Source organism: Crocodylus siamensis, chromosome 2 (genome assembly GCF_052110815.1).
Source record: "Crocodylus siamensis isolate JL-2025a chromosome 2, ASM5211081v1, whole genome shotgun sequence".
In the NCBI taxonomy this organism is placed as follows: Eukaryota; Metazoa; Chordata; order Crocodylia; family Crocodylidae; genus Crocodylus; species Crocodylus siamensis.
Genome location: NC_143396.1, coordinates 62,837,805 through 62,856,992, shown reverse-complemented (window position 1 = coordinate 62,856,992; position 19,188 = coordinate 62,837,805). Strand labels below are relative to the sequence as shown.

The following is a 19,188-nucleotide window of genomic DNA, read 5'->3' as shown; positions in this document are numbered from 1 at the left end:
GCTGGGATAGGATACATCTTTTTTTTTACCCTCGAATTCTCTCTAAGAATAACTTCTGTTTTTCTTTTTTCTTTTTTTAATTATGTCTGTAACAGCAAGCCCTTTCCTTCTCGTGCTAGTCTATGACAAATTAGTTTAATAAAATGGAAAACTGGTGCCCAATACCTGTAAGCAAGACTAAAAAAGCAGTTTCAGGCTATCAAAAGCCTCTTGATTTACGTCTGGCTAACTTTATGAGAGCTGGATTTTTTCCTTTGGGCTCTGAGAAAAATCCTGATAGCACTGCCAACAAAAACTTGAGTGGTCAGAACCAAGAAGCAGCTTGATATATTTTTTTTTTTTAGACTAACTTGAAAAAAGATCCAGTTTGAATGGAGTCTTTCTGCACCCGTATTCCAGTAGGGAAAAGGAGATGAGTGGAAAGCCTATGGATCCAGTATATATGGACTTCACTTGTATCACAGTTTGGCTGATTCTCCTATGGCTCTCTCTACACTTGAGGACAATGACCAGATATCAATATGTGAATCTATCAGCTTTTGTCTATTCTAAATAAAATTGAAGCGTGGTATTTTATTTGCAACAATATCTGTGGGCCAGAGCTGATTTCCCAAATAGCTGCTGTTCCTGCAAAGCATGGCTATGTCTTGAATCCTGCTAGTCTTGTACCTTGTCCCAGCAAAGCTTGTTTTATTGTTTTTTGTTGTTATCAGGTTCTGATTAGCTGCGGGCTTCACTCAAATGCATTGGGAGGGGAAAAGCCTTTGGCTGATATTCAGAAGCCTTCCCAAACTGAAAACAGAACAGTAAAAGAGGCAGAGAAAATGAGTACTCTTCTGCACCACTGCCCTTTACTCTGTGCTCCAAAGGTTCATTTTGAAAGGGGTGTTGGTGGGAGGAGGAATGAACCCCTGCCCCCCAACCTCCAACCACCCCTTCTATCCCTGAACCTCCCTTATTTTCAATAATAACATGTTGCCCTTTGGAACTTATGGCCAGTGTCCCAGTTTTTGATAACATTTAACTTGCAGGAGGAAGTAATATGCAAACGTGTACATGGATGGCTGCTGGCCACCCTATTTCATTTCTGGCCTGGTGCTACTGGGTCTTGATGACCTGTGCCAAGGAGGAACACTTCTATAACAACTTACAGATAAACCTAAATGATGTTGTTGAAGGCTGCTTCAATAATGATTTTGATGCATGTAAGTTGTTCTTTGATCCATCATGGTATCCCTTAGCTGATCAGACTTCTGTATAAACAAAAGTTTTTAGAGAGATAGTGACAGTTTTTAACTCATCTTGTCTGACATGTTCTCTAAGATAACATGTAATAGCTAAAAGGACTTTAATTTTTGTCTGCATCTTTAATTTTTACTTTTTGTACAGTAATAGGATTTTATGAAGTCAGCTGCATTCTTTAACTATTGCTGCTTTCTCCTGTGCTATACGTGAGATCCCAACCAAACACTTGTTTCTGCAAAGTACTTCTACTGTGCTCATGGATGACTTCACTTAGGTCAAAGTGAGATTTGAACTTGAAATATAGTACACCAGTACTTGATATCCAAGGGATAAGCAAGGGAACTTGCAGCATACTGTTAAGTATTAGTTATGCTGCTGCATTTATTATGCTTTCTTAACAATTGCATGCAATTACAAGAATGTTTAAGGTTATTTTTGGTAGATATGGCTGTTCCCTTGTGCTTTCATGCAAAACACTGCTCTTTATCTATTGAAGCTGTATCGCGGAAAACCCAGACTTGTATCCCTCTTGTAGATAAGACCGTTTCTGTACGTCAAAACTGGGTATGGTTTGCCATTTCCAGGTTACTGAACAAGTTGAGCATTTCCAAGGTAGGTTTGCAATTGTAGAAAAACATAATTCTGAAGCTAACATTAAGGAAGTGTAAAGCCATTTATGTTCAAAACCTGTTTCTTAACTTAAAATATTTTCCTTTAGGGCTGCAGACTAAAGCTGTGTGTTTGTGTGCATGCATGTGCACAAGCTTAGTCTACAAAGATTCCCAGTTCTGAAATTCTCAAGACTTGTGCTCTTGCTGATGACTGACTCCTAGATTTGAAATGTTTAAAGGTGGCATGTGTAAATGGTGCCTGACCCTCAAAATTGGTAGCATCTCTCCATAATGTTAACCTTTAGTTTAACAGCTGCTTTACTGTGGTATTAATAATGAACAACCTTTAATACAATAGACCCATACTTGCTGCTTCCCATTTGGAATATAAGCATCAATTCCCATAGATCCAGTACCTACCTATATACAGAGATTCCCTTTGTTTCAAAGTTGGCAATATACCAACTTAAAAAACAAAAACGAGCACAAACCCATAGTCATTAAGGCAGTTGTTCTCCTTCCTAGCTGTGGGGCACCTCTTGTTTGACTCAAGGCATTCCTCCATAACTTGTGAATTGTGCAGTGCCCCATTCTAAAAATTAATTTGTCACTGTGCCTTATCTCCTTGCAGAGAGGCTGAGCAGCAACCAGGCAGGGAGGAGCCTGAAACTGCTCTTGGTTTCTCATACCTTTTGGAGCCCTTCAAAAGATTTTATGGCACCCCCTAGGTGCCCCAGCACCCTGGCTGAGAATCACAGCATTTAATGAGTTGACTTGCTGAGTATTCTAAGAGACCTGGAAATGAAATACCTGTTGCAAGTACAACAAGACAGTACAGATTATCTTGAATCCTATTTTGAGGGCAGTGGCTATATTGCAGAAGAAAAACTTGAGTTGGGATTTGATGGCTGGTGGAGAGTGGGGGAGAGCTGAAGATGTCCTGCTACTTCAGGTGCCAGAAGTCCTTTGCCATTGACAGAAGTCCTGTTTGAAGTTCTCCAACTGCCTTTGAAGTGGTATAAGCAACCTGGGGTGCAGACATTCATGTCTGAGGAAATTTATTTTAAAAATGACCCTCATAAAATGGAGGGATATATTTGAAGGGTTTCATTGTAAAACCTTTCTTGAAACATCTGCTAGCTCCAGCACAGCATCATAGGTGGGGCTGGGGGAAGTTTACTCAGTCCTCTGACATCCCGAAGTGGGGCAGAGAGTGAATGAGTGTTGCACAGTTGTCTTTGGGAACCTCCAGAAGCTGAGGCATGCATGGATTCCTGTTGTCTATGCCTTGCTGGAAAGCAATATAGCTCCATTCCTTCAAGGACATTTGGAAATGCTTTGGGCAGCTATTTGTCTTCATGGAACTGAGGAGCTTCCTGGAGTAGTTTCATTCTAGTCTGATAGATCTCTAGACTACTTGCCACTTCGTAGTTATTCCAGCAGGTAATGATGATGGCTATCCCTCTGTTTGGTTCTCTTTTTGTTTATAAGCCATAGCAATTAAAAACTGCTTCCTCATGCTATTCTCTAGATTTTATCAACTGAATAATGTCATGATCTTGAAGATCTTAATTTCCCTCTGGACTAGTTTCTGTTTCTGTTAAAGTATCACAGGAAAGTAAAATGAAAGCAAATGCCATTGGGTCACCTCATCAGTCCAGTCCCTTGCTCAAGGCAGAAAAATCTTATCCTAAACCTTTCCAGCCAAGTGTCTGTCTAACATGCTCTTGAAAATGTGTAGAGATAGTATCCACAGCTTTCTGGGTAGTCTGTTCCAATGCCTGACCACCCTCCTTGTCAGAAAACTCCTCCTAATATCCAACCTGAATTTCCCCTGCTGTAGTGTCATATCAGATACTGGCTTATTTGTAAAGTTCAGAATCGTGCATCATTAGTTTTTGGACACTTTTGTAGAACATCTTTTAGGTGTTGCATATACTATGATAAGATGCATGCCATCCTCAGCTCTGAACATTAAGACATAACTGGTGGCTAGCTAAACAAATGATTTTTCCCCTTTGTTTATAAAGTTTAGTGCATTTTAAAATATTGCAAATTCAGTTTACACTGTTTATACAGTTCCATAAGTTCTGAAGTATTATTTTATGAAGTACGTATTTAACTTTAATGCTACAAATGCAAATAATGTCTTTACCAAAAGAGGGTTTTGCCATGCTATTCAGACACCTGTAGAAGTTCCAAAAACTTACAACTGTTTCAAATGTTAAATGTTTCTCAATACTTGAAGTTGCTAGCGTTTCACTTGCCTATTAGATAAATTCTCAAACCAAGCATTTTGCCACATTTCAAAGTTATTTTAATTAAAGAGTGTAATGTCCTTGCATGTGTTTCCTAAAAGTAAAAAACTGAAAACCAATACTGATACCAAAATAAGTGGTAATACACTTGCTAAAATACATTTGACACTTTTTTTATGTCTTTGCTGCTGTGGGTTTTTTTTTTCAAGATCAGTCTGATTTTACTGAGATTCTGCTTTATAACTATAACTAGAGTTTATAGTGAAACAACTGCTTCATCACTGCTCTCAATTTATGTAGGTTCAGAAGTGCAAAAGCAAGTAAATGTGTATAGATAAGCATTGCTTAAAAATTAAATATTAAATGAATTGGTAGTCATTTTGGCTTGAAACTGCATATGCAGCCATACAGCACCACCTAGTGTTGTAATCTTGTATATTAGATTTAAAGGTTTCCTACCCTTTAAAAAAATCTTAAAACATTTTTTATCTTTATACTAGTCTTCGTTCTTTAATATTTAATACCCAAGAGCAACCAGGAGTATTGGCATGCCTATATAAGTTGGAGCACTATAAACTAGATATAAAGTAATAGAGCTAAAAAGTACTGAAAGTCTAACAAAAATGTAACAAGATTTTTCATTTTATTAAAGATGAAAGCAAGGAACCTTTATACACTTCCGTTTTCCTGGGCTGTTATAATTTAATTTGAATTAGTCAATTTCTAAGGAATGGTTCTGGAAGTCTAGTTGGCTAAACATGTGAAATTGCAAATTTTCCATGTGTAAGAGTTGTCTGGTTAGTTATGACCACAATAAAAATATCGTCTGAAAATGACCTGTAATTCATTCAGTTATGTGAGAGTGGAGTTAACATTTCAGGCACTTCTTTGTTCAATGTAATTGATACTGTATGGCATTTTATTCAAAAACATGCTTGCCAGTACAGCTATTAATGGCAACGTGGTTTAAAGGTTTTTGGCTTGGCAAAACAATTTAGGAACTGTTTAAGCAATTGTGTGAGGTACAGTATCATTTGCTGCTCTTATTCACTGTTTGCATTGATTCTACTTTTGCATGGCTTATTTTACTTTCCCAAGGACAGTACCTGTTGGTATTAACTGTCCCTCATTAGCAATCATCATGTAGAAACAGGTAAGTCAGCCTCCCCCCTATTATCAGCTGTTGGGGGAAATATTTTGAAAGCATAGGGGATAAAAGGCCCTTCTGTAGCCCTCTTTTGAGGTAGAGGTGGTCTGGATTTAGGGCCTCCATTACAGAGAACTATGCTTTTTGCAGTAAACTTGTAGAATTTTCTGTTGCTGGAAGATGAGCACTTGCACAAAAGCAGTCTGATTTGAGAGGCTGGTGTTTTCCAGTTAGGCAAACTGTTTTTATCCTGTATTCAGTGGGTAGCTAAAACTTGGAACTTGAAGCTTCTATGCTTCCTCTTTGTATTGTAGAAGATTGTCAGGGCAAGCCTAAATTGAACTAAAATGTTGAAGCTGGTATATCCTTTTTAATATATTGTGTACAGAAAATCATATCAAAGTGGCCTAAAACTGTCTGTATATGCATTTATTTAGGGGCAGATTTATCCTTGTACTTAGTGGCAAATACCACTGAAGTTTTATTTTCTCTAAAATTAATAGGAGTGGGATCCTCTCCAAGAGGGATTTCTGCACCTGTGAAAAACTCTCCAGCTTCCCAGTCTAGTTCTGGAAAATCGCTTCCTAAATCCAAAGTGCCAGTACTCAGAAGAACGCCTAGCATATCTTCAGTCAGTAGCACTCAGAGTGAGCAAAGTACTTGCAGCAATAATTGTAAGTATTTTGTCAGTTTTTCAGTCTTTCTCTGGGGCCACCTTGTTTTTGGTTGGGGGAAAAAAAAAAAATTCCTTGAGGTCAGTTTGGGACTAAAGGTTTTGCTTGCTTTATGCTGTACATACTTTCCTGGAAAAGGCGCTTAACTCAAATTCACATAAAGGGAACCCACTTTACAATGTAAAAATAGAGATACATCCCAAGACCTTGACTGTACTGACCCCCAGACCCATTTCTACCACTTCTACAAGCCTATTTTGGTACTCGCGAACAGCAGAGAGGGGTAAGAGAGAAGCTAGTGGGATGCTTAGAAGCTATAATGGGGATGGCAACTACAGAAACATGTGATGCAGACAATGAGCGAGGAGCGCAGATTTACACAGGAGGCTATGTATTTTGATGCATGTCACTCCCACAATGCACTGCACAGAGCAGCTGACTGTGGGCTTCCACCACACTGATCACATAGGAGTGAATTTACGTTGTGTATGTAACAAATTTTTGGTATAAAAAGGGTCATCGAGAGCATGAGAGCAAATTTGCACATGCAGAATCCACATTCAGCGAGGGAAGCCTGTATTGCTCAACCAAGGACTCATGGCTTTTTCCCTTCAGAACGTGGGCTTTTTACAAACTTCTTAACAGGCACAACTAGTTAACTGTGGTGAAAGTTCACTTCTATGCCTCTGAGACCAAACCATCCTGTATTAGTGAGCAAGATGCTTACTTCTGAAGGGGTTTTTGGACACAGTTAATATAAGCATGAATCAATCTGAATTTTGTGAGTGGGATTTCTACAGTAATAGTGAAGCAGTGCATCAAGCAGTTGTTTTAGTAGCATACAAAGTTTTAAAACAAAATGTGCAATATAGACAAAACTTAGTGGATATTTGCTTTTGTACCTAAAATATCTGTGAACTGATAGTTTTTTTAAGTGTAAGCAACTTACCTTGATAGGTGGCACACCAATAAAATTGCTAAATTCAATGGTCATATCTTTTATTCTCTTAATCTGTTCATATATTGATGAAGACTTTCAGCACTTGCAGGAATTTTAAGAAAGGGAAAATGCACAGAAAGGACACAACTTAACCCGTGAATAGGGAAAGTGACGCATCTAACAAGGCTATTCAAATTTAAATGAGTGGATTCAAATATCCTGTTAGTGTCACAGCTGTTTTTGTCCTGAGGACTAAGGGGAGGATTTGCCTTTATGCTAAGTTGTTTAAAATAAATAAATCTGTTCTGGATGAATTGAAGATTCTGTCTGTTCCTCATTTCTTTAAAATTGTGAGTTTTATTTTTTACTATTTCCTTCTCCTTAAACTGAAACCTTCCAAGTGCTTTTAGAAATTGGTAATTAAATTTTACATAGCTTAATATCTATTTCACATATAACCAAACTGTTTCCGTTTCCCTGACAGCCATGTTGACTTTTGCTGTTCAGTTTTAGCACCATATTTGAAATGTGTATGGAGGCTGTAAGCGCTTTCTTGTCTTTCTTTGTTAGGAGGGGAGGGGAAAAAAAGGTTCATTGCTTCATAACAGACAGATGTATTCCTTTCAGAGTAGTATCTGAACTGATGCCTCTTATTTGCTAGCTGTTTTCATCTGTTTTGTCTACTGCCTTGAAGCTTACAATTTTTTTTCCACTCTAATTCACTAAGAGCAGGCAGGAGGAACATGAGGGGGTAACATGGCTGCAGTCGTTCTGGCTTTAGGCTCGCTTTGATCCTTTTTAAATGACTATACCAGGAGGACTCCGCAGTTGCACAGAAACTGGTTTTTCTTTTAATAATTTCATCAATTCTACACTCACACCACCAGCCGATTCAGGAAACCACTATGATATTACCTTGCTGACCTTGCTGGTAGTGGGATCTTACAGCTTTTGTATTATTCCTTTGTTAGCCACGTTTACTGGGAAAAGAAGTAGGTTGTATCTTTGTTTTTTCTTTAAAAAAAAAGTTTGATTTCTTGTTTGAAAGCTTGGTAAAATATATATTATTCAAATATTTAATTTGCAGGTTTTCCAATTTCTAAAATTTTAGAAAATGCTAAAATTTAAATCTTTATTTCAAATTGTATAATCATTCTCAATCTGAATTTTATATAGTTATTCTGTGCAGGTAATTTTTTTTTGGGTGACAACCAAATTGTAGGGAACCAGTCTAATTGACTCCTTTTAATGTAAGCTTCTTCTGGGGGGGCGGGGGTGTGGTATTACTTGCTTATGTCTGCATAATGCAATAAGAATCAGTTGCATCAAAAATAATTTTAAAAAATTGGCTATCAAATTCCTTGGACACTCAAAGGTCAATATAGGATGTCTGTCCAATGAGCCAGTGATGTAAAATGAAAGATGTAGCCCTGTGTATAACACTATTGGGAAAGGATAGCTTGCCAATTTAGAAAATTCAGTTTTTACTTTTTCTAATGATGGAAGTGGAGTCTTTCTGTTGCTGTGTCAGCTCAGTCCTTTGTTATGTGATTCACTTAGACAGTTAGTAGTTTCCCATGGCAGTCATGCTGCCTCCGAGTCAGTCAAGGCTTGGCTTTTATAATCCTCTTATCCTCTAATGAAACTCTCACCATGTGGGGAAACTTTGACATAATGACTTGTTTTATGCACAGTTCAACATAAAAATATTTTGCATGTGAGTTAATTTTCAGTGCTGGTGTTGACCACCGAAAAAATCTAATTGAAGTAGTTTTACACTTTTTCCTTGCAACGCCAATAATAGGCACTGTTAAATATACTGGTCAAACCTGAAAGTTTCCTGAATTTCTACTTGCAAGCCTTAAAACTTTAAAGCTTTTGTTTCTTATACAGCAATAATTGCTTGCTTTTGAAATTAATAATTCCCTTTGCAAGATGTTAACTTACAACTAACCTTGAGGATCCTATGGATGATGAGTTGGGATAGCTCTGATTCTCACAATGTTGTTTGATACTTAACTGAGATTTTAAGTCTACTGGTACACAGAGCAATTTGAGGGAAAGAGTATTAGATGGACTTGCCTTACGAAATCCACCTAGGTCATAATACTTAGCCAGGGATCTTCTCAATTTTACTTAGGTTGAACTCTGTTTATAGGGTCTTTGTGCTTGATCGACTGCAGGGATTTTTGGCATCTGAAAGAGACTCTCTTGTAGGCCATGTCTTCAGTGAACTGTACAAACCTGGGCTTTCCTTCCAGTCTGCCATACTAGAAGTCACAGAATCTTCTCATTTCTCCATAAAATGCTGTCGCGTTCTCTGCTGCAACCCTGATTGGCAGAAGGATACTTAATCCCATTAATACTCATTTGGTTTATTTTCTTTGTTTCAAAGAGAAACTTCAAACAATGTGGTATTTTTAAGTACCTGAAACGGTCCCAGCTCTGAGCAAAATATGACTACGTAGTATATCAAATCTATGGAAAATGGTATGAAGCTTCCTTATATGAAAGTAATAAAAAAAAAAAGCATTTTTCATCGAAAGAGATTGGCCAGCACTATTGGAAGTGGCCTTCCATAGTCGCATCCCCCACCTGAATTACTTTTATTAGCCTTAATGATCTGCACATCATACAAAATGTCCTTTCTTGTGACATCATCTGCATTTTTTGCATTTAGGGCTGTACATTGCCAGTTATAGATTAGTATTTTACTATACCTGCCACAACTTTCTCTCTCTCCATTATTAATTTCTTTATCTCCCATGCCTTATTTTTTTCCTGTTTTTGTTCTAGTTTAAGATGCTTCTCAACATCAATAGAGCAAAGAGACAACATATCTGTTAAGAGTTTTACATATCTTATTAGCCTGCAGGTCATACTGCTACTTCTCTTGCATCTCAACATTTTTTTTTTTAAGCGTTCTCTAGTATGAGTTCTGGATCTAATGGCAATCATGTTGATAAACTGCCATTTCTGCAGCCAACAAAAATCCTGTCTCATATGAATTTTTTCAAACCTCTATAATCCATGTTCAGCAAGAAGTAAGAACTTTAGTAATAAGGTTCAGTTGTTTCTTCCGGTTCCTGGCATTTCATTAAATTTGGCCCATTTCATAGTTTCCTAGTTTGTAGGGTGGGAAGGGACCTGAGCAGATCAAGTCCAACCCCCTGCCATGGCAGGAAAGAGTAATCGGGTCAGATGACCCCAGCAAGGTGTTTGTCTAGCCTCCTCTTAAAGACCCCCAGGGTAGGAGCCAGCACCACTTCGCTTAGAAGTTGGTTCCAGATCCTAGCTGCCCTGACAGTGAAGTAGCGCCTCCTGATGTCTAGTTTGAATTTACCCTCTGCCAGCTTGTGACCGTTATTTCTAGTCACTCCTGGTAGCACTCAGGGGAACAGGGACTCCCCCAATGCCTGCTGGTCCCCTCTGACTAGTTTGTAACAGGCCACTAGATCCTCCCTCAGCCTTCTCTTGTGGAGGCTGAACAGGTTCAGGTCCCTTAGCCTGCCTTCCTGCCCCCTGATCATGTGAGTGGCCCTCCTCTAGACCCTCTCCATGTTGTCCACATCCCTCCTTGAAGTGTGGCACCCAGAACTCGACACAGTACTCCAGCTGCAGCCTGACCAGTGCCTCACAGAGGGGGAGTATCACCTCCTTGGATCTGCTTGAGATGCATCTGTGGATGCATGACAAGGTGCAGCTGGCCTTCCTGACTGCATCCCCACACTGCTGACCCATGTTCATCTTGGCATCAGTGATGACTCCAGGATCCTTTTTTGCCTGTGCACTGACAAGAAGGGGTTCCCCAGCCTGTAGGTATGCTGGTGGTTCTTCACCCCCCCAGGTGCATCACTTTGCACTTGTTAGTGTTGAATCCCATCCTGTTCTCATCCACCCACCCCTGCAACCTGTCTAGGTCCAATTGCAGCCTATCCCTCCCTTCCAGTGTGCCTACTTCCCCCTACATCTTAGTGTCATCAGCAAATTTGAACAGGGTGCTTTTTACCCCCTCATCCAAGTCACTGATGAAGATGTTGAACAGTGCGGGCCTGAGGACCAAGCCCTGCGGAAGCCCACTGCCCACATCCCTCCAGGTCGAAAATGACCCATCCACCACCACTCTCTGGGTACGGCCCTCCAGCCAGCTAGCGACCCATTTGTATATAACATTCCGTTTACCTTTAAAATGGGTCTTAGAGACTCTTAACAATTTAATTCTTAACGAAGAATTAAAACAAATAGAAAAGATGGAAGTTATTTCTTTATGCTGTTTCTTTTCTTTCACAGTGGATGGAAGGATACACAATATCATCCATAGCCTCTTCCACAGCAAAGAATTACCAGGACATTTCCCTAGTATTCTTGTGTTGTTCTGAATGGCTTCAGGCTTAGCAGAAACTTTCAAGCTTTATTCAGTGAGGCCAGATTCCTGTGTTCCTACAGGAACTCTAACAGAGCTATCTGTTGTTTTATATCCTTTGGTCCCTACTGCCTTCCTGCCCCTGGGGCAGGGGGCTGGACTCTGATTTTCTGAGGTCACTTCCAGCCCTAATGTCTGTGAATCTGTTTGTGACCTCCATAACTGCTGTGGGAGTTTAGTCGACTTCTTCCCAGCTACAATGCAAACAGTCTCTCCCTTGACCCTGTCTGCCCTCTGACAGTTTGTGGACTCTCCTTCTGAAACAGGCACCACTGGCTCCAGAGTCCGATTGACCTGGCGAGCAGGGTGGATGCCTTCTGTCTGCAAGTTTTTCAGCACCTGCTGCTTGCTGGTGAACCCTTCCCTGGTTGATGACTAGTCTTTGTGTTCCTGTGTCTGGTGCAGGACCTCAGCCTTGATTGGGATCTTTTCCCCCTGGATTCTGACTAGCCTTGGCTGGGATGCCTACCCACCTTTCTATCACAGCCTCATCTGGGCCTACCAGGCCTACTTCTGACTGAGACCCCCGGGCAAATACCTGCACCTTCTAGAGTGCTGTAGGGAACCCCTGGTCCATAACCTGGTCTTGCAGCAGAGCGCAAAAAGGCAAGCCTCTGGAAGCTTCATCAAGCTGATCCACCTCTTCAACTCAGTCTGGTCTGCCTGGCTCTTGGTAAAACCCCTGACTGCCCAGCAGGGCCTGTACTCTGTCAACTTTTGCTTTATTCCTCCTGGCTGAAGTGAAAGCTGCCTTCCCTGTGGATGCACTTGCTGTCCTGGAGGACTGCCTCTGCACATGAGAAGCCTTCCATGATTGGAGCTCAGTAGATATGTCCCCTATCCTCCCGGCCCACCTCACCAGCCACAATTTCTGCCTATTTCTCTGGCCATGTGCAATCTCCCTGCCCGTAGGTGATGTGACAGTGATACCTAGTAGTAGCAACACAGGAGTGTCCTTGGGCAAGAGAAGTGATGACGTCGAGTGACAGCTGCTGCATGGGACTCTAGCCATGGGCACTTTTTATCCATCATTTGTACTCGGTAGTGTTGGTGGCCTGCCCTTTGTGTGAGGAGGAGTTGGAGAAGTCTCTCCTGGACTGCCCCCAGCTGTGGCTGCTCGTTTCTGTTCTCAGTGCTGTCTTTGGTGCACTGGATTTGGATTTCTCCAAGAGAGAGTACATTTCATACCAAGTGGCTGAGGAGAGCATGATCTACTTGGCCAGTTTTCCTCCTGGGCCAGGCCAAGCCAGTAACCCCAAAAAGCCTCAGAAACAGTCTCAGGGACTGACTGTGCCCTACAAATTTTGTCCTTGAGTAAACAGTCTGCTTAAAGATATGGAGGAGGGCTATAAACCAGTAGTGAAGGAGACTGACCAGGAGTAGCTTTAATACAGGAGAAATACAGCTGAATAGGTAACCTAATTATGTGGAAGAGCAAGAATTTTCAAGAGGGTAAAGTGTTAACTGGAGTACAGAAAGAGATTAAGCAGACTTTTTGCCTTTACATATGGAGTTATACACAGGCCCTTGTTCTATCTGTAACTGAGCTCAAGCTGTGCCTTCTTTCCCAGCTGTATAGAAAGGCACTTTGTGACTGATTGTTTAACATCCTTCTCAACTACATAGTTGGTCCTGTAAGACTTCACAAAACAAAAACTATTGCCTTGCTCAGTCTCTTACAAACATCCTGTTTCTAACTTTAGAAGGCATCTAACTCTGCAGAGATGAAGAAAATGGAGTCAATAGAACTGATTCTGCTACAGCTGATTTCTGTGATACTCATGGTTATGAAGTGTTGAAGTGAATAAATATAGGTGGTCTATTTTTGATATTTTTAGGCAGGCCTATCTAACTGGTGGCATGCAGAGGATGCAAGGTTAGCACATGCCTTACGGACTGTGGTCTGGATGCCAGTTCTCTCACTACTTCTGTTTCTGTTGCTGCTGGGATCTCAGGTTCCCCATTCCTGCACTCTCCCTTGGGGGTCGGATGAAGTGTCCTGGAAGGGCCCAGGGAACCTGTTGCCTTTGTGGGAGGGGGAGGGAAAATGGGACCCACCTTGCAGAGAGGGAAAGGGAGCATGGGGCATGGATGGTGTTTAGCCCTGGGGTGTGTGGACTATGAGAATTGGTAGACCACAATCTTTCAAGTTGGACTGACAAAAGTTTGCATGGCACTAACTTTCTGAAAGAGTTTGAAGTTTTTAGTGAGCTGTATATGGTGTCTCCTACTTGTCAACATGTAGCATATGTTTCTTGATATGCCTGGAATGTTTATAGGTCTTTGAAGCTAATCTAGTAAAACTGGTGTTTCAGGCTCATACAGGTAAAAAACAAAACAAAACAAAAAAAACCCTAATGCAACCATATATTGTTACAGTTCTCAAAGATAGCTAGATTTGTAAGTTGCCTTGCTGATTTGCTGTAGCTGTAGTAACTTGCTCTTAAGCAATTGCAAATGGTTTTGTATTAATAAACTATAGACTGGTCTCAAACTGCAAATTACACAGTATTTAATACACAAGTATGCGTGTTACAATATAAAGAATCTACATTGCTTTCCTGGTCCTACAGAAAATGACTCCATAAAGCTTTACATTTCATCATGTCCAAATTGAATATGGTATTTTACCATGGTCTTCAGAAATGTTTAGATACTTCTCAAAACTTTAAGAAACACAGCTATGTAGTTACTGGCAACTGTTGTGCTAATGCTAAGTGCAACAAGAGACCATTTGGTTTCCCAAATAGACTAGAAAATAAAGCCTTAAGCAAACCCTTAGTCAAAGGCTACCTTGAGATGGTCATACTAGTAATGTCCTTATCTATACCCATTTCCTTTCCAGTAGTACCTGTCCCCTTCCCAATATTGCTTCTATTCCCCCACTCCCTCACCTCTCGCTCCTTTCCCCCCACCACTTCCCTCTCCCCGTAGAAGATGCCAGCCTAGTGACAAGGGTATCTTCATCTGTGTGTATGATTAGTTAATATAATTCTGTTGCTGTTGAATCTGCAGCTGTTTGAGGTGAGGGCACCTTCAGGAGATAAGAGCAGAAATGGAATGGACATGGTGTTAACAAGTGGGAAGAAGAGATGATGGTTTCAATAGATGGAACAGAACATGGGAAATCAGGACATCAGTTCTATTGGACCCTTCCACTGACTTGATAATAAACAGTTTGCCAAAAGATTAAACATCTGTTTTATTGTCAGTAAAAAGGCTACATCTTTCTTTGTAGTATTCTGAACAAAGTACTATATAACAGCTAAAATGACTTTTTTTTAATTGGTGTTTTTGGTTGCAGCCGTGTTGGTGGAAGGACATAGGTAGACAAGATTCTTTTGGGTAGATGTGGCATTATTAGACCAACTAAGAGTTCCTCAAGAACTGCACCATCAAATCCATGCTATACCTGAGATGTATAGATGACATCTTCATAATTTGGACCAAAACCCTGTAGTCTCAGATTTGATTTTCACCAATTCAGCCATCATCACCCCTCCATCAGACTATCACTTGAATACAGTACTCTAACGCCAGCACTTCTTTTTTGGACACCATGATCAATATTCAAAATGGTAAAATTCGGATTGCCATATATAAGAAACCAATGAACCAACACGCATATCTACACAGAACAAGCAGTCATGCCAAGAAAGCTGTAATTTACAGCCATGCTCACCAATATCACTGAATTTGCACGGAGGAGAATACCTATGATCACCACCTCCACAAATCTCAAAAGGGCCTTCAGCCAACAAGGATGCTTTCCCAAAGATGGATTGTACTTTTGAAAGAGCCACCTGGATACCACGAGACAATTTGCAGTACAAAAAGAAAATCCCCACTAATCGCACACTACTAGCTATGACATACCACCCGTCCCTGGAACCTAAATGGAAAAGCTTCAAACAATCACAACCCATACTAGAAAGGCCCAATTCTTAAACAGATTTTTCCAGAGCCATCCATTCTAACCTTCAAACAAGCATCAGACCTCACTAACTTCATCACCAGAAGCAAACGCCCTATGACCCAAACCACACCAAGTGGATCTAGACCATGCCAGGACAAAAAATGCAAAACCTGCCAATACATTTCCACCACTTCCCCAATAACCACACCCCACTACAGAGAACCATCACCATTCCTGGATCTTGTACCTCCAGAAATGTAATGCATCTCATCCAGTGCACCAAATGGCCTCATGGAAAATATGTAGGAGAAATCAAACAACTGTGCACCAGAATGAACGCACACCGGAAATCCATCAGAGGAAAAATATCCAGTTACCTGTGGGTACCCACTTCTCACAAGATGATCACTTCCTCTCTAATCTCTCAGTTCTAATCCTCTAGGGAACTTATAAAAGACCTTTTCATAAATCCTATGAACTTCACCTCACAAATCTACTAGATACAAAAAAATGTATTGTCTCAATATAGATGCTGGATTTATAACACATTACAACCTGCCTGACATCTGCTTCACCAGGTACCTGGTTGACCTTACCTTTTTTTCACCTTGCCTTACTTCACCCCCTACCCCTCTTCCTTCACTCCCTTCCTTCTCCACCCTTTGTCTTCCTAGTTTCCGGCTATTTACTCTTTCACAGACTGCTTTTCTGTCTTGGAGAACTCAACTACAGCAGTCTCCCTTGCTTACCTTTGACATTATTTTCCCCTCATTTCCTCCCTTCCCCTCCCTCCCTTACCTGACCATTGTTTTCTTAATTTCCACCTATTTATATTCTCACTGATCTCCTGTCACACTTCTAGCTTCGTCCCTTCCTTGGAGATCTCAGAACAGCAGCAGAGACTCCTTATGCGTGGAAAAGGGTATTTGTGCCTGAAAGCTTGCAAAGAACATTTTTCCAACTTCCTCAGTTGGTCTAATAAAAGAAATCTACATCTACCCAAAGAACCCTGTCTTTTTGAGCAGTATTATTTATCAATGAAATATTAATGTAACTGTTCTGAATTATAATTCCATTAGTCTGAACTGTGGACCCATATTTCCAAGATGCATATTATAGGGCACTGGGGTTTTTTTTATAATGTTGAACTTGTATGCAAAAAGAAGAACTGCATGTCCAGATTTTGAAAATCTGGGTTTTGATATTGCACAGGTTAGTTGGCAACTATAACTTTTGTCACCTTATCCACACAAAAATTATGTAAAGGAGACAGATACTTGGCTTTTTTAGACTGATTCTTATACTATAATGTCCTTTTTTTCTGGAGTTGTAGACATTTTCTCATGTGACATCCTGACCTAAATTTTCATAATATAGCCACCTAACTATAGTTAGGCAAATGTCCTAAACAATATACTACCTTTTTTTTCCAATAGCTACAAGTGCCACAATCATCATCAGGAATGGAGAATGGCCTTCAACAAATGGACATCAAAATGGCACTTCTGGATCCATCTTTTTGAAGCCAGTCCCCCGTCCTAGAGTACACTCTTTAAAAAGCACTCCAAAAGGTATCTGGACCTCTCTAGAGTCAGGGTGAAGCTCAAGTTTCTGATTATCTTGTAAGACCTGTGCATGCTGCTGTTTTAAGAAATGCTCATCAAATTGATGCTGTGAACACTAGTTGGCACCATATGGAAAAATGAGTAATTTTCAGATTGTTTTATTAAAGGCAGGGTAGATGTGCACCTTCTTATAAACTAACCGAAATATATATGTAAATATGTACAGCGTAAGCTTTTGTGGGCTGTAGTTCATTTCATTTCATCAGTCATTGTGAAAGGATGTGCACAAAGATGGTTATAAGAAGGAGAAAGAAACTAGAATACAAAAGTGGACAGATGAGGGAGAGAAAGCAGGAAAGCCTGGGACAGGCAATCATGTAATAAACCCATGGAAACAAAGGAGTCACAAAAACTAATCCAGATAATGGAATAAGAAACCATAGTCCCTGTTTAAACCATTAACATGTTCTGTCTGAAATAGTTGCATGTGAGGAACAAAGCAGAGGAGAGTAATGGGAATGGGAGCAATTTTCTTTTTAGGGATTATGTTCTTTGTCTTGTAAACAGTCTTCATGGAAAGGATGCTGATGTACAGGGATGTGACATCAAGGGTAGCGATAACTCGGAGCACCAGCAACGTCCGTTATACAACTGCTTTACTTGTCACAATATGACTGTGCAAATAAACAATATAATACACAGATCCACCTTCTGTGTGGCTCTCAGGCCACACACTACCTGGGCCACATGCTGTGATGTGAAGTGCAAAGGATGGCACTTTGGGATCTCTAATCCCTCCTCCCCAAACACCACCATGGATGGCATGCAGTCCTCTCTTGGGCCCTCCCCAACTTTGCAGAAGTGGGAGAAGTAGCTGCATGGGCTTGTGCTGTGTGCTAGCCCCTTATGGGCCACCAGTTGAAAAACCCTGGTCTGATGGGTTCTGTGTATTACCTTGCTTGTCTTTAGTGGTTGTCATCTGGCTTGATAGAAACTTTTTTTTTCCTCCAAAAGAGCCTATAGCCATAGTAGGTGTCATGTGGCTTCACAGAAAATAGACAACTGACTATTTAATACATTTAAGTTTCATAGCATCACATTTTCATCAAGTTTTTTCAATATTTAGTAAAGAATTTTAACTTGAAACTAATTTTTAGTTCTGTAGATCACATTCAGCTATCTTTTAAAACTTTTTCCAAAACACTGTGGTTGAAAATCTACTGTGTTTAGCAACTACATATTTAATAAAACGTTGCAACTTTAAAGTCATTTTTAAGGTGGGTAGGTTCTTAATTATCAATTTTGTTGTAAACTTAAACCTCAAGCTAAGCCTTTTGGAATTTTAGGAACAAAGACCAAATCTGGTGTATTGAACCAGTGTCTACCCAACTCATCAGGAACATTGCTTCAAGCAAAGAAAACCAGTGAAGCACGAAGCAATCAACTATTAGGTAAAATTATTTTCTTGTTTACTTTCTCTTTTTCCAGCCCTCCAATTTAGAGACATGTGTACACACAGACACCAGCTCAGCTGTTGTTAGCATTTCAGCTACAGTTATCAATTCAATCTAACAACTCTAAAAGTAGAATTGGTCTTCACAAATGTGTCCCCAGTTGAAAGACCACTAATTGGTCCTCCTAATTTTCTGGAAACCAAAGGGGTGCAGACATCTAATGTTAACTATTAATCTATATCTAAATTTGCACTTGAAGGTGAATGAATGTAAAGGTTATCAGGTATGCTAATGTATGCCCTGAGCTGACTCCTCCGTATAGTTCTTGTGTTTAACTTAAATAGACCAACTCTAAGGAACCTGTGAGGTAGTCTGTCTTGAATGTTGCCAACTTTTCTGATCTTGAACTGAATTCAATAGGACTTGTCTATGTGAGTCTAAATGGGTCTGAATCTCTGTGAAAAATTCTAGAACATAATGCTGTCATAGATGTTCACTGATTTGCTCACAGGGTTCCTTTCTTTGTAGCTTTAAGTTTAAAATCAAAGTATATTTGGCACTGGGTAAAACACACTGATTAATACACCATGCAAATAAGTTCCAGTTTTTGAAATATCTTGTAAAGTCATACAGATACCTTGGCGCTTTCTATGTACAGCCTGACAAGTTAAGCCGTAATTCTTATTTTTTGTTTTCACAAATTTTGATCTAGTAATTGTTTTATGGAAGCCTATCTGTTTTTAAAATATTTTTAAATCAGCACCAGCCAAGGGTTACCAGTAATGGCTCCATTTAATTCTTAGCCTTCTCAATAAAGGTGATCTTATATTAATGTCTATTTTATATGACCCTAACATCAAATGAATTAAGCTAGAAGTTAACCTGGTTTGTAGCTCTTGTCTGTCTCTTTGAATTTGATAACCAGGTTATACACTAGCAAATGTAGTTTAACTTT

General features: G+C 40.0%; 1 protein-coding gene across 2 annotated transcripts in view; it reads left to right on the top strand.

Moving 5' to 3' along the window:
- Nucleotides 1-19,188, top strand: part of MTUS1 (microtubule associated scaffold protein 1) — a 162,352-nt gene that overhangs the window by 52,170 nt on the left and 90,994 nt on the right. For both annotated transcript variants that reach the window (XM_090036017.1, XM_090036019.1), the window contains exons 4-6: nt 5,765-5,935; nt 16,651-16,785; nt 18,126-18,230. In XM_090036017.1, the coding sequence (XP_089892143.1) occupies nt 5,765-5,935; nt 16,651-16,785; nt 18,126-18,230 (411 nt within the window). The remainder of the gene's footprint in view (nt 1-5,764; nt 5,936-16,650; nt 16,786-18,125; nt 18,231-19,188) is intronic.